Source organism: Populus euphratica, unplaced genomic scaffold, assembly GCF_000495115.2.
Source record: "Populus euphratica unplaced genomic scaffold, PopEup_1.0 scaffold81.1, whole genome shotgun sequence".
Lineage (NCBI taxonomy): Eukaryota > Viridiplantae > Streptophyta > Magnoliopsida > Malpighiales > Salicaceae > Populus > Populus euphratica.
Window position 1 is genome coordinate 805,707 of NW_011499945.1, and position 20,300 is coordinate 826,006.

At 37.1% G+C, this 20,300-nt stretch overlaps 4 protein-coding genes across 6 annotated transcripts; 1 reads left to right on the forward strand and 3 right to left on the reverse strand.

Annotated features, from left to right (window-relative positions):
• Nucleotides 1-1,049: 1,049 nt before the first annotated feature.
• Nucleotides 1,050-5,110, forward strand: LOC105137501 (3-oxoacyl-[acyl-carrier-protein] reductase 4-like). 2 transcript variants are annotated; one of them, XM_011043265.1, is made up of 12 exons: nt 1,050-1,424; nt 1,511-1,653; nt 1,757-1,810; nt 2,381-2,461; nt 2,543-2,588; nt 2,667-2,761; nt 2,849-2,881; nt 3,341-3,475; nt 3,569-3,662; nt 4,067-4,149; nt 4,691-4,770; nt 4,915-5,110. In XM_011043265.1, the coding sequence occupies exons 1-11, from the start codon at nt 1,247-1,249 to the stop codon at nt 4,721-4,723; spliced, it is 975 nt and encodes a 324-aa protein (XP_011041567.1). In that variant the 5' UTR covers nt 1,050-1,246; the 3' UTR covers nt 4,724-4,770; nt 4,915-5,110. The 2 variants fall into 2 exon arrangements, with proteins under 2 accessions (XP_011041567.1, XP_011041566.1); XM_011043264.1 differs by having other exon boundaries at nt 4,691-5,110.
• LOC105137500 (DNA polymerase alpha subunit B-like) lies at nt 5,037-11,620 on the reverse strand. Of its 2 annotated transcripts, XR_844609.1 has the most exons (17): nt 11,444-11,620; nt 11,283-11,358; nt 11,031-11,162; nt 10,558-10,918; nt 10,369-10,464; nt 9,944-10,023; nt 9,468-9,543; nt 9,211-9,387; nt 8,562-8,666; nt 8,375-8,470; nt 8,202-8,294; nt 8,025-8,063; nt 7,812-7,853; nt 6,807-6,937; nt 6,570-6,696; nt 5,434-6,396; nt 5,037-5,304 (listed from the first exon to the last, which is right to left on the reverse strand). XR_844609.1 is itself a non-coding variant. In XM_011043262.1 (16 exons), the coding sequence occupies exons 1-16, from the start codon at nt 11,517-11,519 to the stop codon at nt 6,247-6,249; spliced, it is 1,857 nt and encodes a 618-aa protein (XP_011041564.1). In that variant the 5' UTR covers nt 11,520-11,620; the 3' UTR covers nt 5,037-6,246. The 2 variants fall into 2 exon arrangements, 1 of the variants encoding a protein (XP_011041564.1); XM_011043262.1 differs by having other exon boundaries at nt 5,037-6,396.
• Nucleotides 11,621-12,349: 729 nt separating this feature from the next.
• LOC105137502 (lysine histidine transporter 1-like) lies at nt 12,350-14,657 on the reverse strand. The gene is made up of 7 exons (XM_011043266.1): nt 14,390-14,657; nt 13,893-14,276; nt 13,391-13,784; nt 13,173-13,278; nt 12,954-13,045; nt 12,784-12,852; nt 12,350-12,703 (listed from the first exon to the last, which is right to left on the reverse strand). Exons 1-7 carry the CDS (start codon nt 14,563-14,565, stop codon nt 12,605-12,607), a joined length of 1,320 nt encoding a protein of 439 aa, XP_011041568.1. The 5' UTR covers nt 14,566-14,657; the 3' UTR covers nt 12,350-12,604.
• Nucleotides 14,658-16,375: 1,718 nt separating this feature from the next.
• On the reverse strand, nt 16,376-19,387 carry LOC105137503 (uncharacterized). The gene is made up of 2 exons (XM_011043267.1): nt 18,662-19,387; nt 16,376-17,708 (listed from the first exon to the last, which is right to left on the reverse strand). The coding sequence occupies exons 1-2, from the start codon at nt 19,367-19,369 to the stop codon at nt 16,491-16,493; spliced, it is 1,926 nt and encodes a 641-aa protein (XP_011041569.1). The 5' UTR covers nt 19,370-19,387; the 3' UTR covers nt 16,376-16,490.
• Nucleotides 19,388-20,300: the final 913 nt, after the last annotated feature.

Sequence of the window (20,300 nt, forward strand, 5' to 3'; positions counted from 1 at the left end):
GTTAAAAAATAAGTTTTATAGGTTAATAAACTCCAAGTAGTGAATGGATGGTTTTTTATTATTTTTTCTTGAACTTTCATTAACTGTCCTTTAGAAACTTAAATCTTAATTTTACATTACTTTAAAAATATTATTTTAATTTATTTTCAAACTTTGTTTTAAAAAAATTTAGATAAAAAAATATTTGCAAGTGGCAATTAAATTAGCCTTTAAGATAAATAAAACAAATTATAAAAAAAATCGAGGTAAAACATGGTACGTGACTAACTCCCAGTTCTTATAAAAGATAAGCTTTCTGTTTCATTATTTATTATTTTATATACTGTATTAAAAATATATTTATTTTATTTTTAATAAAAAAATTCATAATATCGTAGAACGTCCTCATAACACCAACACTTTATTATTTTGTGGGCTAGAGACTAACTTGGGACTATATTTCACACACACGGTTGTGCCGTGCCAGCCCATGTACTGTACGAGCTTAGCCCAACCTGACGTGTCGTACACCTCCTCAAGAAATAAAAGGAAAACGATGCCGTCTAGGCGTCGTTCATACCAAGGCAAAGTGGGTGGGAATTAGTTTGCGCGGTTGAACCAAACTTTCCCGTCCATCAATTGTCCAAAAAGATCTCGAAGTATTCGCAATTTACCACCTTGCCATCTCAAGCCAATGCCAGCTCAGTTCACCAATGGCAACCCAGACTGCAATGACTGGCATCCTGGGAATCAATGAACAAATGATGCCTAACGGTTGAACTATGGTTGATTTTTAAAATATTATTCGATTAAAAATATATTAAAATAAAATATATTTTTTAATTTATTTTAGATACTAATATATTAAAATAATTTAAAATTATAAAAAAATTTAAAACAAAAAAATTTATTTAAAAATTTTCAAAAATATTATTTTTAAGCTCAAGCAATTCTTTTTTTTTTTTAATTTTTTAATTTATTTTTTTGTGTTTTAATACCTTTTATAAATGAATATAAAAATAAAAATATTATTTTAATATATATTTTTAAACGAAAAGTAATAACAGTACCAAAATCTACGTGGAGTGTATCGCCGCTAATAACAGTTCCGGAGCTAACAAAGCGAAGCACCAGCTACATACAACCTATCAATTTTCTTTTCCTATAAAAAGCAAAGCAAATCGTCGTGGTTTCTCTGGCTCTCCTCTTCCCTTCCACTTCCTCCTCCTCCTCCTCGTCTATTCTAAGGAGACACTTTGTACCTCTCATGGCTGCTGCAGCTTCTCTCGCCGGATCCAATGTCGTCGCCTACAGATCCCCCGCTCCTTTCCCCACCTCCGCTGATACAAAAATCGCTCACCTTCGCCCTTTCTCTCCAGTTTCCGCTGGAGTCGGACCTGGCATTTCTCTCCAGTGTAGATCGAGGAGCTCATTTGCTTCTTCTGGTATCTATTTTAATTTCTAATTAGAGTGATCATCTACTTACATCGGGGATTATTCATCAGTGATTGATTGATTGGCGCACGCGCAGGTGTAAGAGCTCAGGTTGCGACTTCTGAAAAAGCGAGCGCACAGGCGGCACAGAAGGTGGAATCGCCGGTAGTGGTAGTGACTGGAGCCTCTAGAGGTATTGGCAAAGCAATTGCTCTGTCTTTGGGAAAAGCAGGTTGCAAGGTTAGTAGAATTCCACTATCTAACTCGTAGATTATTATTATTATTATTATTTAATTTCTGGAAAATGGTGAATTAGAGATATTTTCTTTTTCTGATATTGCAGGTCTTGGTTAATTATGCTAGGTCTTCAAAGGAAGCCGAGGAGGTTTCCAAAGAGGTAGGTGAATCCCTGATTTTTATAATTTTAATACCAAGGTGAAGCTTTGCATTTTTTTGTCTCACGGTTCAAGGTTTTAGTGGCTAGCTGACCATTAATAATTTTCTGGCCATTACCGAAATGCTGGTTTGATTAGCACGAGACGGTCCAATTGAAAGAAGTAGAAGGAGCCGATCAATTATTTTCCACCAAGTGTTAAAATGACTTACTTTCAAGGGCTCAAGATGTGAATTAGCTCCTTTGTAGCCAGATGCGGTCGGGAAATAATAAAGTCGCCGCTTTATTTCTTTTGCCGCGCTGCCCAATGTTTACCCTTTTGTTTTCTGGCCTCTTCTCGATGACCTTTTTGAAATGGAAGTAAATAATGACTAAAATGGAAATTGGTAGAGATGGTGATGTTTGGTTTAACAGCTTCATCAGGTTTCATTCAAAATATTTTTTCTCAAACCTGGAAATTTCAGTTTGCTTGCTGCATATGTGGTTGTTTCTTCTGTTTACTGGAAATGGAATTGTTAGTAATTCACAGTGCATGATTAAAACGACCGTTGGGTTTATTTGATAATTTTGTAGATTGAGGCTTATGGTGGCCAGGCCCTCACTTTTGGGGGTGATGTTTCAAAAGAGGCTGATGTGGAATCAATGATGAAAACTGTGAGTGGATGTTCCTTCTGTTGGTTGAATTTAAGTGCAAACAATATTTATGCTTCTGCTAATGATTTGTCACATTTGTAGGCTGTTGATGCATGGGGAACCGTTGATATACTGATAAATAATGCAGGTTAGTAATAACTCCTATCTTTCCTCATCACTTTCTGTTTTCCTTTTAGAGCTCATAATGCATATATCTTGATTTCAGGAATTACACGGGATACATTGCTGATGAGAATGAAGAAATCTCAGTGGCAGGATGTTATTGATCTGAATCTCACTGGTGTATTCCTTTGCACACAGGTGTGTGCATCGAGATCCAATAATTTGATCTATCTGACATCTACTTATGATTATCTTAATCAAACTAAGATAGTGTGCTCTGTGCAGGCAGCAGCCAAAATTATGATGAAAAAGAGAAAGGTAAGATCCCTTGCCCATCCTCAAGTCATTGGCCTTCCTTGTTCTTGGCTAATTAGGCCAGTGATAGATTTGTGCCTTTAAAACCCCAATTTGATACAGTTTTGAGCCCCTTGCAAGTTTAAATTTCTTTCTTTCATCATGCACTTCTCTTATACATAATCTTCTTTAACAGTGTCAGATTGTTGTTAAGAAGTTATCACAGTCTGAAAACTATTTCTTTATATTGAAACCTGTACTGACAGCCTGGAATCATATCTCGAAGTTAAAATAACTTTGAGACTTGTCACTATGAGTGTTTCCAATGGGTGTACACTGACTTGTCCAAGACTGAGGATACTTTCAGCTGATTCACCTTTTTTGTTGCTAATACCTCTGTATCTATAATTTGCAGAAATTAAATGATAAACAGAATGTGAGCATAATATAAGCTCTATTAAGTGAAATTTTTAATTTGTGCAGGGAAGGATTATTAACATAGCATCAGTTGTTGGTTTGGTTGGCAATGTCGGGCAAGCCAACTATAGTGCTGCAAAGGCAGGAGTTATTGGCCTGACAAAGACTGTTGCAAAGGAATATGCAAGCAGAAACATTAATGTGAGTTTTCAGGAGTTTTATCTTTTGTTACAATTGTTCTGCACTTTTTAAGTTTTTGCATGGAATCAGATCTAATTAAAGACTATTTTCCAGGTAAATGCTGTGGCCCCAGGATTCATTGCATCTGATATGACTGCCAAGCTTGGAGATGATATTGAAAAGAAAATCTTGGAAACGATCCCTTTGGGTGAGTATATATTTTTTTTTCCAAATTTTTTAATTTTTTTTTCAAATTTCACATTGCAGTTGGCCTTTTAAGTTTCTGCTGAGAAGTTTCCGAGGCAACAAATTTTTCAAAGGGTTTGAGAAGTATTCATGCGAAACTCATCTGAAAGCCCTCATCTCTTTTTTGCTTTTGGAAATGTGCTAATATTGCTAGTTTGCATAGTTCATCAAATCTTTGTTTGTTTGTAGTAGTATATGTGAATATTTCTCTAGCTCTATGCTTCTATTGAATGACGAGTCCTTGTCAGTTTGATCTCCATATTTAACTGATACAGTCATCTGAATTTGAACAAGTTGAAATTTTTTTCACAAGCTTCTCATAGAATTATGTTCAGATGATGGTCATAACAGTTGATATTTGTTCAGGACGTTATGGCCAACCAGAAGAGGTTGCAGGACTAGTGGAATTCCTGGCTCTTAATCCCGCCTCCAGTTACATCACTGGACAGGTTCTAAATCTATTCTATTTTGATTTTCCATGTTTTGTAAGTTTTAACTGGTGAAATTATAGCCCAAACCTGCTCTTCTAAATTATTTTCTTTTGGTTGCTTCTTGTCATGGCATGGCTTGCCGAGGCACTGTTTTGATTCTCCGTTTGCTTGGTCCAATTCAACTCCTTGCATGCTTTAAATTTGCTTGCAAGCTTCATTACCTTGGCTATACCTTAAGGAGCCATAACCTTGTGATGTAATCCATAGGCTGAACAGATTTAGCTAATAAGTCTCACAGGGAGACAAATTCTAGTGGTTTGATCAATTAGTGCCTTGGTTTACCAGATCCATTGCATAACATGCATTGCCTTTGCTTTACATTGCCACCTAATTGCTATGCTCTGCCATGGCGGAGAACTGCATGTAATGAGGTCCATTGGCTAAAGCCAAGTGTTAAATGGAGCCCCTTGGCACGGTTCCTCTGGCATCCCAGCTAATGAATGCTGAACCCAGCTGCCATTCCATTTTCGTGGTTTTAAGTTAGATTATTGTTTTGCAGGTGTTCACTATTGATGGAGGAATGGTAATGTAAGTGACGTGCCATGTCTGGTTAAACCCCGAGATTCAAAGTTCATGCTGGTGCTCTTCGAACTGCATGTCAAGTCAGGGTTTTGGCCAGCTTGGGCAAGACAGTTTTTAGCATAACATAACGTATAATAAATGACCACCCAGGACAAGTTTTGATAGAAGCATTTCTGAAACGGTAGAAGAGAGATGCGGCTGTTTTTCTAGGCTTTGGTTGGCATATGGAAAAGTAATTGATTGCTGTGTGGTATTAGTAAGAAAATGGTGTTCATGTAAAAATCGCTTCTTATCAGGACGAGCTTCTCCATGATTCTTTTCTATTTCAGAGAAAATGAAAGTATCTTTGATGTCGTTCTGTTTTGTAATGGGCGGGCTATAATCTGGAAGGAAAAAGAAAAAAGCCTCCTTCACCTCCTTAGATTGAAAGAATTCGGAACCATTTTTTGGAGCAGTAAGAGATTTCTGAAGCTTGTTTCAATCCATTCATAGGTGTATCAATCTCTGTCCTTAATGTAATAACATGAGCCTTGAAAAGCATCAATCTTGTGTTAATTTCCTGCAGTCAGGTGAAATGCATATTCCACTTCTCTGTTTCCCAACCCTGCTCATACTCTTTCTTTTGTTTCTCTCTACGTATTTTTTAGCTTATTTTGTTATTCTTCGAAACTGGGAACCAAAACAGCGAAAAGAAGCTTCGAGCTGCTTCACGTCTCTTGCTCGTCATGTCAGTCCTGCGGTTATTATGGCTGTCCGTGCAGTACTGCTACACAGCCAAACCTCACTTACCTTTGCCTCTCCGCTTTCGAAACACAATGCTTGAGCTCAGCATGGCTTTAGTTCTTGGTGGACCTCCTTCACTACATGGTATTCTACCTTAATGACACTCTCTTCATACTTCACCATGTAGCAACACTGTGTTTGTCGCTTGTTAAATGGAGCACACGGACTTCCTCTGCTTCTCACATTGCCCAATTTACTAGTGCTTGTCTGAATGTTCCTGCAAGCTTGTGAGAATTTTTGGCAAGGACAGAACATTTGTTTGTTTGTTCATTCATTCAATGAAATGATTTTGTTTTACAGAGATGAAGCAGTTATTACTTCTTTGATCTATATCTTGGACAAAATTATACTTGAAAACTGAACTCTTATTTTAAATGACTTTGCAGTAGTTTCTTCTGTAAGAGCAAATTGATAACTGCATAGAACATTGAAAGGAAGTGAGTGAATACAACATTGTGTCTAATACCAAATCACTTGTACAGCTGATATACTGTTCGATTGTTACGAGATAGCAAGTCGATTACGGGGGTCATCACTGGCACTAATGCAGCATCAGGAGGACGGGAAGTCTGAAATCCTCCCAAATCACTCAACCTATGCATTTAGTTTAACTTCTATTACAATGTTGATCCAACAAATTTTAACTTAGCTGTGTTAGACCTTCAATTCTGATATTGTGCACCAGCTGCTGAGCCATTTGGAGGAACATTCAAGTTTGGTACATTACTTAAAAGAGCTTGCGTCGAAGATTTATATGCCTATAATTGAAGCATTCATCTTGTCAGGACTTCCTTGGTAGTTAAGCTCTACAAAAGTGCCACCTCCCTCTCCCTTTGCCAGTCTTCCTGGGTTTATGCAAATGCACTTCCTTTGCTCTTCCCCTTCACCAAGGGTCAACACCTGTGCCAGAGAGCAAACACTTGAAGGGTTTGAAGAAGTTGAACCCATCATCCTTCACTAGTGGGCTACGTTTTGAGCCTACCAGCACATCTTTTTTTCTATTTTCTATTTTTTTTTTTTTTTGAAATCGGGACTGGAACCAAAAAGATTCAGGTACTTGGTGCTATGTTTACCTTTATAAAGTACTTCATATCTGAAGGCAGGATGAGAATATCTGGAATCGAGGTAATCTGAAGAGCTTCTGGAGCAAGTGAAAAGTCCAATGGAACTTCTTCAGCTGGCGGATATAGAGGATAAAAGCTGTTTTCATTTATTTAAAAATTAACAAGTCAGGTACTCTAGATCTCCGATCTCTTGAAACAACAAAAATATCAAGTGGAGGAGTTTTCAATAAGAATTTTCAAACGTACCTGCGCTGACTGATAATATGGTTTGCAAGTCTACTCATTCGATCACTGGGTGTTCCATCTGTTGGATTTCGTGACATCTCCTCGCCGCTTATCTGTTTTAGAATGTCCACTGTGCAGCAGCCTACTTTGACCTGAAACTAAAACTATTAAACAGAATACATGCATTGCACACTCTGATGCAGATTCATGTTTATGAAAAATAATAAGGATCAATAGAACCTCTGAAATTTGAAGTTGTGGGATGCTTGGATACTAGACCTAAGTGGCATGTGATCTTGAAAAAAATCACAAGATTTTCAATTTTCAAGAATGGATCCTGGGAAATTTCAGGATCTTTACTGACCACCCAGGTTGCTTAACATGCTCTAGAGAAACGAGGCTTGGGCTTGGTCCAAGCTAGAATTCTAGTAAATTCAACTACTCTGGCAGAACATTCTATTGACATGCACAAAATATATAAATTTGTCGTCTATGGAACCTAAACCTAGACTGAACCTGAAAGGGGTTCAAAAAAATTGAGCTTCATTTATAATTATAATCCTTTAGGTTTGCTTAACAGGATGGAAAACTTACGTCCTGAATGTTATAATTTTCCCTAGGTTCTCAACCTCTTGGTTTGCTACCCGAGCAGATAGCCAGAAATTCTGAGCTCTAATTACTGATCCAAAACAATAAACATTTGCCCATAAAAACCGTACTCGGTGAATCATCCAAATGGTGAGCAATCAGTATTTGGATACGATTAAGGTCTACAAGAACCTCATTATAAAGATTAACCTAGCACATTTGAATAACAAAAGTAATATAGCTTGTATTGAACACAAGACAGTTCAAAGTTGATTGTCCAACAGGAACTTCTAAACAATACATGTGCTATGAATAGTTTTTGAAAAATGGAAATTCTAAATCAATTTTCCATCAGCGAAAACCAAAAAATCATTGTTGAGAGTTTCAAGCAAGAAGAATTGAAAATTTGAGTGTAAAAAAGTGGGCATCATTTTTTACCTGATTTGCTTCAAAAATTCCTGGATTTGTGAGACCAGTTATCTGGCAAAAGGACAGAAAATAATATAAAATGTATGATCTGCATGGGGTGGTAAAATGTACCGCAAATACCTTCTTTGTTTGTTTGTTCTTCTTCTTCTTTTTTTTTTTTATCAAACAAGCAGTGTCTTTCTAGTCACAACACGAATGACTCGAATCATATATATCATGTACCTGATGTTCGAGATTGGGGAGATGAATATCAAAAGCAGGCTGCACAACAACAGCTAAATCTCAGTAACAAATATACACATCTATAGGTAAAAACAATATACACAAGACATGCACGCGTGTGCTTACTATGATTAAGTAAAGGAATTATTTTAGGACTCAATATATCACTATCATGACCTGTGGGAAAACAAAATCATGCTGAGCATCCCGTATAGATGGAACAAGAATCACACGCACATTAGAGCCAGCATATTCCACATGGTCTTGCAACTGAAAGAATAAACAGCTAAATGATTATAAAACAATGAAGTTGCTTCCAGGAAACAATTCACAACGTTTTGATTAGTTACCCTTCTCAGAATTTCCTGACAAAACAACTCATCAAAGCTCCTGTCTACAGCCCCTTTCTTAACCTCTGGATGTTCAGAGTCGATGAATGGTCCCATCTAAGAAAAACTGCCAATAAGTCTACGAAATGATATTTCCTGAGCCCATAACCCAAGCATGACAACGCATTCAAAAATAGTAAAATCATACCAGTACAAGTAATTGTGGTAACTTTCTGCCCGCATATGCAAGCAGCTCTGTCAGAGGCTCAAAGAATAAGTTGTCTGTTGTGGTGAAAGGGCCCGAAGCAATAAGCTGTTAGATACAAACAGATTATTTCCTATAGGATCGAAGTATTGCAAAAATACAAGAGAGCAAACATGATTGCTCAATTTATTATGATCTCACATGTGACTTATGAATGAAAACTTTGGCAGAAAAGTGAATTATTCTCTTAAGTGGCGAGGTTTAAGCTTTTATTCTACGAGTATGCAAGTTTTATCCGCTTCAAGCAGCAATTTAAAACCTCCTGCCTTCTCAGCTTTGCAGTAGTTTCTCTACAGTTAACAAATGAAATGCACACGCTGCTGCTGATACTTTTCAAATCTATCCCATCTGAAAGCCTTTAAGTCATTAGCTTCTACAAGCGCATCATTGATCCTGAACATTTTAAACTATTTTAATTCCATATTTTCAGTTAAATGCTATACTATGGACTCTTCCAATGTTTGCACCCCAAATCATCTGTCCCTTCCACTCAGCAACAGCTATGAAACATGGCATGTATGGCTTATGATCAAGCACAAGAAACAGTGTTATTCTAATATCCTCAATTGAAGCAGAAGACAAAGCTACATACAGCTGATATCTCCTTTTGTACAAAAGAAGAATCGGTTGACTCAACCACCAGATCCAAAGCTTGCTTCTTTGTAGGATGCTGATTCACAGCAACAGTGGCAGATAAAGGAACTGAGTCCACCAGTTTAGATGCAATCAAACAATGTCCACTAGGATTTTGACCTTCAATACCTACAATCTGCAGAAATGCAACCTTGTGGGCTAAGCTTGATTTAGGGATATATGGATCAAAGATCAATAATCTTATTTATAGTTTACCTGTCCTGGAAAAATGGAGAATTGGCTCAAGTTATGCAATTCTAAACGAACATTGCAGCCTCCAGAATGCTCAACACTGTTGCATAGATATGGCACACATAATCAGGACTGGCATTCAACAGTCTCTTTCCCGTGACCATCGTTCATATCACAACAAGAACACCCTGATTGTCAGATCTTTTGACTATGAATCTAGGAACTGGGCAATCTAGGCCCCGCTTTAGCCTGGACACAACCCTTCGGGGGCAAACTTGGCCAAGACAGTTAATTTTTATCACATTGCCTCATACACGGGCTTCTTCCAAAATGAGACCAGATTTTTAGACCATGAATTGACATCATTTCTGTTCTCCTTAAATATACCAGCGCATAAATCTACTTCATCATGGATGTCCTATTGTGCACGTCACATCATTTCCCTTACAAGTTGATTGATGCAAATGAATAGCACAAAGGAAAATCATGTGACTTCTTACCTGCTTTGCAACATGATGGATTTCTCATTTAAACGCCCTTCTCCATCACAACAGATCATTCCGACAGCAAATATATTTCTCTGAAACAATAGTTCTAATCAGAGGCATGGATGAACAGCTTTATAGCAGTGTAAAAGTTTACATAAAGCATGCTGGAGAATTTAGAAAGCAATTAATTCATCAAAGGCAAACTAAAAAATTATTTTCTTTCTCTTTCACAAGAAAAAAGAAGAAGCAAATAACAGAAGAGTATAGGGAGAATTTTGGATATAAGATATCTAACACAATTGATATGTTAGGGTCCCCACACAGTTATTTACATCTAACAGAGATAAGCACGTGGCCATGTTATTTCATGCTGGCATGATTGCAGTTATCAGAATGCTAACGAGAAGATAAATGAAAGCAGACAACAGCCAAGTTACCTGTGAAGCAACTGTTGGGTCCATTGGTTCCTTATACAGCCCAGAAGCAAAGAGCACAGTTGCATGCTTTCTAATGCGATTTTCTAGTGCATTAAACTGAATGGTTGGAAAATTATGTTAGTGAAATACAGAAAAATTGGAGGTACGAAGAACCACTTTATAGTTTATGCAATAAGAAGCATCATATACCCTATCTTCAATCTTGTCATACATGAACCTGCAACCAGGTTCTGGCCCCAATCTATGGACCATCAAAGAACACCTCTTGCAGGGTTGAGCCCTCCTAATAATTTCATCCTCAAGATTCCCATGGTCATGCTCACCATCATTGTTATCCACCACAGGAAGGCTATTGATGTTGAATTTGACTACAAACTTATCAGTCCGCCGTCCAAACGGTGTCACAAGTTTTGATGGTTTACCAGAAGAATAGCCATTTCCATACGATTTGGGTGTTGAATTGAATGGATCTGAGTTGAGTTTTAAAGATTTGTCTGTTGGGGTCCCGGGAACTTCTTCTTTCATATCTTCTTCATCGTAATTCAAGATCCTAGACAGCATGATACATTTCAATCAAATTTAACAGACCAAACATTTTCAATCCAGCACAGAAACAAATTAACGAGCAAAACAAAGAAAGAGTAGTCAAATAAACTGCTCACATGTCCACATCTTTGCTTGAATAGATGTACAAATCGGGTTCCTCTTTAACAACGGCTTCTTTCTGTTCATTCTGCAGGTGCAACAAAAACCCATCCATTTCAGCATTTCGAACCGTCGATTCATCAAGTAGCCTGCACCAAAGTTAAGCTTGAAAGGCAATAATTTTGTTCTTTTTTACGGCGAAAACTCTATAAAAATAAATAAATTACCATGAAAATAATAAAGAAAAAAGAAACCTAGACGGAGCTCACCTATTGAGATAGTAAACCTCCCAGCTCGAGACGAGGTCTGATGGCTTCAGATTGTAATTTATACAGAAAGTAAGACCTAATAATTAAAGCACATTATGATCTGAACAGAACTATTGGCATTGCAAGAAAATTAAGGGACAAAAGTGCAAAGCAGGGCTTACATTTCTTGAGGACTTCTTCTTCATCGTCTAGAGAGAACCCGCTCTTCTTAAATTCTTCTTTGATTTCCTCTTCCATCAAGCAACCTCTCTCCCCCTCTCAGATTCTCTCTCTTAGGGTTTCGTTCTCTCCCCCTCTCAGATTCTCTCTCTCCCTTTGAGCAAAATGGCGGGAAGATAAAGTTGTTCGGTAGACAAAATAGATGTCTTCGCGGGTTTTTAATTTATACTCCCCTCTCCTTTACATTTATTTCGAAAATGCCCTCAAAGAAGTCCGGTCCAATGGGCCCGTTCCAGCCCGTTTGCCTGGCAAATTGTTTTATATATATATAAATTGTTATGGGCGAGGGATTATTCAATACATTTTCATATAAAAAATAAAATAAAATAAATATATATGTTATAAATAAATAAATAAATAATCATTAAAGCATTGGATTACATGTTTTTTTTTTAATTTTTAATTTTTTTTTTAGTTTTTTAGAACAATAATTTAATTTCTCGATTTGATTTGAGGATATTTTCTATTTATAAATATATATTTATACTTTTATTAATTATCTTTCATCTTTTACTTCTTGCCATTTATTTCCCTTCTTTACCACTACTATTCCTCTTTAGCAAAATGTGGGTATATATTGTTACATAATATACCACGATTGATTAGTATAAGTGGATATATCTTCCAGGTAATTGTTTATGATTTAAATGAATTTTAATAATTTTAGATTTAAAAATTAATAAAAAATATAGTTTTGATATAAAAAAAACAATCATTAAATAAAAGAAAATATTGGCATGCAAGATTTTTTTTTTAACACCATTAGTGTAATATTCCGTAGATGCCAACTTGCATTTTTGAACAGCTTGAGAAACTTTCATGGAAGAAAGAAAGAAAGAACCCTTTCCAAACTAAAATTTCATGCAAACCCCCATGAAAGTTATCAACGATGGAGAAGTTGTTATTGTTGTTTGATACAGAGAAATCTTAACATAAAACAAACCAGCTCCCCAAGCGCTGTATAAACAGGAGGACACAACATCAACTCTACAACTGTTAATTAAATTTGAGTTTCCTGCTAAGTTCAAAGGCCATAACCAGCAGCTCAATCAACACCCTTTCTTTACACTTGGTCTGCCCTTGTCTCGCATTTGGTGTGATGCTCATGAGAAGAACTCGTAGTCTTTGGCTGTAAGGATGATATGTCTTAGGGCACCAATGGGTGACAATATCATCAGCAAAATTCCAAGCACAATGCAGACCTGAAATATATTTTTGAATTATTCAGCTCATGCAAACCTCAAAATATAATTGATTTCTAAACAATGTCAAGCTTACGCACCCAATTTGCTATCCAAGAGAAGCTGAACTTCTTGGGTTTATAGATGGCAAGCCACATGATGCAAGGGAGCTGTAAAGAGTTGATTTTTTTGTCAGTGATGATAGCATAAATATGAAGCAGGTATGTGGTAAATGATATATATATATACTGGGTTAGTAATGAGTTCTTACGAAGTATGTTGTTGGGGCAAAAGCAAATCCTCCGAAGAACGAAAGCAGGCCACCGAAGAATGGAATACATATACCAACAATCATTGTGAACCCTGCAGCAAACAATATTCAAAGAAGAGATTGAGCGCCCAAAGCTGCAGATACAAACTTGCAGAGGCGTTCAGAATAGGTAGCTTGCTAGCTGAAAGAAAAATAGAGCGGCCTGGATGCCGCACTTACCAACATATACCGTGCGAGTAACAAAGCGAAGCATGAAAGAAGGAGAAAAATGGAGTTTCTTCACCAATGCAGTTTCCAACATGTCGAACACTGCTATAGCATATATCTGCAGATTGAAACATGCATCATGAGTCAATATACATGTATGTGTGCATGCAGTAGGCGCTGGAATCGACCGAAACTGAATTAACCAGGGAAAAAAAAGAAGTAAAACGCACCTGATAGCTTCCAATAACATGAATGACAACAAACATGTTAGCAGTTGCAATAAGCCAAGCTGGTTTCTCGAGTGAGATAAGAATGTTGTCTTCCACGCTGTTTCCAAAAAACCAGTATCCAATCAAGGCAACTGGGAAGTAGCAGATGGCGACGACGACATATGCAAGGAAGGCTCCTCTCCACATGGGTTTCTTGGAAGGCTTCTCTGGAGTAGAGGGAATTGTTGCTTGGATCTCCAAGATCACATTGTGACCGGCATATGCAAAAGCTATATCACCCAAGGCAGAGAAAAAGTCAAAGACAGCTCCGGTTTTAGTGCTCGCTTTATAGCTGTAGTCGACATCAGGCTGAACACCCTTATTAAGCGTGGCTCCCCAGGCAATTGTGGAGTAACTGCATGATGCAATCACCGCCATATCCATATAAAAAAGAGGGTCTTGGATTATATACGTATATAGATTAAACTGAATAGTGAGGCGAATTGAGTAGCTAGGTGCGTACCTCAAGGACATGACTGCTGCAGCCAGAGAGATAACACTAATGGAGTTGAGATTGGGAAGATGAGCCAGAACAAACTGAAGCGAAGCGAAAATCATGATGAAGTACGTTAGCCTGATGTCTTTGCAGTCGGAGCAAACCAAATCATGGAATTTCTTCAATGATTTTCCTCCGGTAACCATATAGACTATGTTTACTCCAACTTGTACAACTAGTTGCTGTGGCACAACAATCCAGAGACCCAACTTCTCTCCAAACGCATGTTGTCCTAGCTCATGGTATCTATCAAATCGCTTACCAGGAACCATCTCATGCATTTCAACCATTTGCCATAGAGTGTATAGCGTGATCACCCATGATAAAACAAGTATGGCGACACCTGGTCCCCTAAAATTTCATGGATGCAGAACAAAAAATTAATTAATAGTTAAGCTCATACATATATTGATCTATGTATATATAGTAAAGTTAAGATTAAGCATATATTTATAGATACATACCATCCAAGTTGAGCCATGGCATAGGGGAGACTAAGAACACCAGCACCAACCATGGCAGTGACATTGTGGAAGGTTGAGTACCACCATTTGGCATTCCTCGAGGAAGTGACTGGAAGCCAATCATTTATGGCCTTTTCTCTTGCTGCTTCATCGTTCTGTGACTCGTTGTATGACATAATTGCAATCAAGCTAGTTTACGTAACACAACAAAAAGTCACAGAAACGTTTGTTTGATTCAAAGCGATCTTAGCCTCCCGGAATAACCTTCTCCTCGAGCCACAGGAAACTCCAATAAAATGGTCGCCTCCAAATACAATTTATAATGAAGATACGCGAGAGAATATCGGTGGAGGATTCTGTAATTAGCAGATGATCCTTATACCAAAGATGGTAAATTGGCAATTGGTGGTTAGGATACTATTTATCTTCTGAGCTAAATTTTGAATCTTGCTTGCCTGTTTGTTGAGAAAGATAGGGGATTTCTCTTATAAAAACACCAAACTACCCTTATCTTGTTTGATGTTTATATTAAAAGGAGGGGTTTTATTAGTCAATTTGCTCATATTTAAAGATTGTATGTTGAATTTGTAATCTTAATAGCTGCTAGTTGATCGCTGATTCCTAAAAAAAACAAGCTGTAATTAGATTATTAAGTTGGAAACATGGAGATATAAAGGGAAGAATTTAATTTTTTTTTATTTTTTATTAATCCACTAACACTTCAGAGCTCCAAACAATAAGGTGGATACAAAGAAATACTCAATTATTTGACTAAAAAATACTATTTTTTTTACTAGCTAAATTTTGAATTTTGTTGACCTGTTTATTGAGGAAGGGTAAGGGATTTCTCCTATAAAAGCACCAAGATACTCTTATCTTGTTTGATGTTTATATCAAGAGGAGAGGCTTCATTAATCAATTTTCACATATTTAAAGATTGCACATTAAATTTGTAATCCTAATAACCACTAGTTAATTGTTGATTTCTAGAAAAAACACAAACTATAATTATATCATTAAACTAGAAACATGGAGATATAAAAGGGGGGAGTCTAATTTTTTTTTTTATTATTAATATGCTAACACTTCTGAGCTTTAGATACTATGGTGAATACAAAGAAATACTCAATTATTTGAGAAAGAAATACTATTTCTTTTTCAGATCAAATTTTAAATCTTGTTAACCTGTTTATTGAAAAAAGATATGAGATTTCTCCAATAAAAACACTAAAATACCTTAATCTTATTTGATGTTTATATCAGGAGAGGCTTCATTACTCAATTTGAGTATATTTGAAGATTACACATTGAATTTGTAATCCTGATAACTATCGATAGCTACCAGCTGATCGCTGATTCTTAAAAAAAAAAAGTTATAATTAGATCATTAAATTGAAAACATGTGGATATAAAAGGAGAGTTTTTTTTATTATTATTATTACTAATATTATTGTGCTAACATCTATGAGCTCTAAATAGTGTTGTGAATACAAAAAAAAATACTTAATTATTTGACCAAAAATGGGTTAGTTACAAAATCTTGTCAAGAAATCATGAGGTACATAAGGGTATTCTGCTATATAGAAATGGTGCTTTCTATATTTGATGCAGATGGTGCATTCGATTTGGGATGAACATGTTACACACCTGATGTTGTTGAATCATCAATTACATGTGCAGCAGAACAAGAAGAATATAGTTAGAGTCGTAGGACATTAACCATGGATCTAATAGCCATATTGTCGTCTTGCTTCCCAACTAATCATCCACATGAATGTTTCCATCAACTTCGACATCAGCTTTTGATATCTGTTGGGGAACTAAGAATATAGTTAAAATTCGCAGTGTTTGATTTCGGGGAACAGCTGTATTTTTTCAAAAAAATAAATTTTAAAATTAAAAAAAATATTATCTTATTATATTTTCGAGTAAAAAACACGAAAAACAATCTCAAACACGCCATATCCTCAAACACACTCTATCGGTATACAAAGACCAAATGAATTAAGAAAATTAATGTGGAAAGAACACTACAGATTCCAAAACAAAAGATTCTACTATGAGGATCCTGCCGAAACTCGCAGGTGTTTTTACAATCAATTCAGGTTACTAGAGGAGTGGCATGCTTGTAGCTCTGATTCGTCCCTGAATCTTCCACTGCTAGCCCTTGAGCAATAAAGCAAAAATACTGGTTCATCGACTTCTTGTTGAAGGATGCTTGTTTATGCTTCGATGGCTGATTTGAGAAAGAGGTTCCTGCAATATCAATATCCTTTTCTTTATCCAATGAAATGGGCGATGACAGGGATGACCCTGAAAATGGACTTGAAGGCGATCTATCTGAAACAGCTAAATGTTGATTTGTTTGAATAGCACCATGCATTAGCCCCATGGTAAATTTCTTTCTAGTTGATGGACTTGGAAGACCGCTCCTTCCAGAAATTGTTCTTTTGTTGGTTGAGAGGGAAAACAGTTTTGAGTATCTCTGCCTGAGAGGAATTGGACGGTCTTCCAAGCTTTGGCATAAATCAAATGAGTTTACGGAGTCATCATCTTCTAACTCCATCACTGCAGCTTTTTTCTCTTTCCTCCTGGGCAACTTAAGGAGAGACCTCAGACGCCTTGCAGCCTTATTTACAGAACCTGATTTTTTGTTTTCCGAGGAGTTACCCGTGTCAATATCACTTGGGCCACTCAAGCATGAATTGTCACCAACACTTGTGTGATCGCAACTGGCATCAGATGCGTTCTCAATACCAGTGTACAAGAACACCTCTGCATCTGGAATTCTAAAAGAAGTGCCAGGACTCATTCCTATACCATGCCCTTTCAGATGGGAAACAATAGCTTTTCTGGCTATGTTATCCTGACGATAAGAAATCCCTCCAGCTGAAATCAGCTGCTTGATTAGAATTTCAGAAGATGCTGATCTTGGCCGTTGCTTGAGGAGATCTAGTGGAGTCATGGCGTCCATGTCACTACTATTAAGTTGATTGATGGTATGGAGGGCTGTTCTTCCATCGTTGTTCTTGACATTGGTGACATCTTTGATATTCACAATCTTACCACTCATTAACTGAGTGAAGAGCTCAATCTGCCTATCCACTCTTCGAAAACCAGGGGTCTGAAAGCCTGACACTGCCATATGGAGAAAAGTATCTCCGTAGTTGTTTGTAAAGGAGGCGAGTGAGGGAGATGCAAGTATCAAAATCTCTACCACAGCCAAGTAACCCCTGTAAGCAGCCACGTGTAGTGCCGTATTCCCTTGATAATCTTTGGCGTCGATGATATCAAAGGATGTAATTAGATCCTTAACTACCTGCACGAACAGGATAAGTTTTTCTGTAAGTGTCATTTTTCTCAGGTCTAAGGGATATCACCATGAAGAACAAAGTGGATTCATCCCTGCATGAGCACAAAATAAAAAAACGAAGGGATAATAAGAACAAAATGGACTCGAAATGAGCATGCCATCAGAAAGGCTCTAGATATAAACTTTCTCCAATCATGAGTAGACAGGAGTAGTCCTGACATGTGATAGCCAGTCCATCAAACAGAAGTGAGAGAGAACTCTATAATTCTGTTGGCCATTTCTTTCAAGAAAGCAAAACGAGTAAACTCTTAGGGCAAGAACAGGCCTTGCTGAGAGAGGAGGTGAATCTGAGAATCTAAAGTGAGAGGGACTTGCCAATGTACACACTGAAGGGCTAACAGCAATACGAGGAGTCTCCCAGAAAAGGCTACTGCCCATTTGACAAGTCAGGGTTCTCCATTTGAACAAGGCTCGTACAATACGAAATAATGCTAAAATTAGCATCTGAACAACCAAAACCCAAATGACACTCTGAAAAATATACGTTTCATATGAGCGGTGGAGAAAGGCACCTTCAACTCATATGCATAACCAGACCTGTACATTAAAATATTGTAAAATGATAGGTGGAGAAATTCACCTAAAGCCAATGAAAGATGTGGACTACTGACAGAAGGGAGGAAAATAAACCAGGAGCAATCAACTAGTCTAATCTGAAGCATCACAAACAGCCCCCTTCTTCAAAAAGGGGAGATCAATCGTTCTCTATCAGTCATGTAATATTGGATTACTGTCCTTTCTACAGCTCATTAACCTGATGCATTGAAGCATGTACTCAGAAGAGAGGAAAGGAAAGACAACCATGCTCTAGCAAATTAAATAACAGGAAAACTTCTGATAATAGTACAAGAATGAATATGTGAAGCTACTGATAAAGCATAGAACAGAATAGTCCTCACCTCGACCTGCCCCCTCCCTGCGGCAGCATGTAAGACGGTCGACCCTTGAGCATCTCTATAAACAAAAACATCCGAGCAATCCCCTAGAAGCTCCTTCAAAATCTCCAAATTCCCACCTCTAGCTGCAGCATGGACAGCTCTATTCATAATCTCCCACTTAAATTCCGAAGGAATCTCACTCTGCTGCCCCTCTAACTCTCCTCCAGAGCCAAGGCCATATCGTGGTGAAATAGAGAAATCAAGCAAGAGCCTGAAAACCTCAGAATTCCTGCTCCTGGCCGCGGCATAAAATATGTCAGTGACACCATATTCTCCTTCTCCAAAAACAAGAAGAGGGTTTCTCTCCAACAATTCCTTGACAAAGGTCCCATCACCAGCTGAAGCAGCAGTGTACAAAAGCCAACCACCATGTCCAGCTCTAATGAGAGTGTTGTGACCTCTTTTTGTTTCACATTCTAGCAGGAGCTGTCTGGCTACATGAGAACGACATTTAGCAACACCATCGAACTGCTCCTCGTCGTCCCAAACAGTTTCAAGCCGACTAATCCGACGAAGGGAAGTGAGTTTGATGAGGAGATTGGTGTCAAGGTAAATAAGCTCTCTCACCAAGTCATAGTAGCCATTAGCAGCTGCGAAATCAATGGGTGACGCATACCACCACTGATCTCCAGTGCTTTCCCACCTAAGAGGGAAGTATGAAGATGGCATTGTTGCCTATATTCAGTAATAAAACCAGAAACTATAAGCAGAGTTGTTAATCAAGCGTAGAGAATTCAAGAATCCAGCTGCAAGTTGTGAAATGGGAGGAAAAGTTGCAAGAGGGAAATGCCATTAGCCAGTAATGATTACTAGTTTCACCTTTTAAAGTGAAATCAATTCTTTTTATGTGAGAATATTTTCGGGAAAGTTGCAAAGATAAGGAATCTTGGAATTCAGGAACAAAAATCAGATCACGTAGCAAGACAGCTTGTGGGAGTTAAACGAAGCACAGTGGAGAGAACAGATAACTATCGGAAACCCACAAACAACCCTCCAATAGATTGTTAGAAAGAAAGCCAGGAGGGAACATGACCCAGGAGACAAAAACGGGGCAAAGAAAGAAATTGCCGCTCCAATGGGGCTATACCAAACCTTCAACTGTTCGCACTTCGCATGCTAATGTCAGTTTGACAGTTTGGGTATGAAAATAAATATAGAGTTTGGTAAGATGTTTATTTATTTTGTATAAATAAAACATATCTAGGATATAATTATGCATTTTAAACCTTTTAAAGAATTAAAAAAAAACAAAGGCAGAAAATATATTGTTTTATTTATATATGTTCTACACATGTAATAACAAGTTTATATAAATTTAAAATATTATAACTGTTAATATTATGATACTTAATGAAACTAAATAATTGTTAATGAAACAGTTATGTTTTAATTTATTCAGTTTTATTCTAGCAATTATAAATATTAAAATTAATTATAAAAATTAAAAGAAATAAATTTAAAAAATTATTAAGTGACAAGTGACATCTTTTAATGTTATAAATAATCATTTAAAAGTATTAGATATCCCGCTCTAAGAGCTCATCCACCATTTTTAATGGTAAAAACTCACCCTCTGTACAATTAGAAAAGAGTGTTTCTT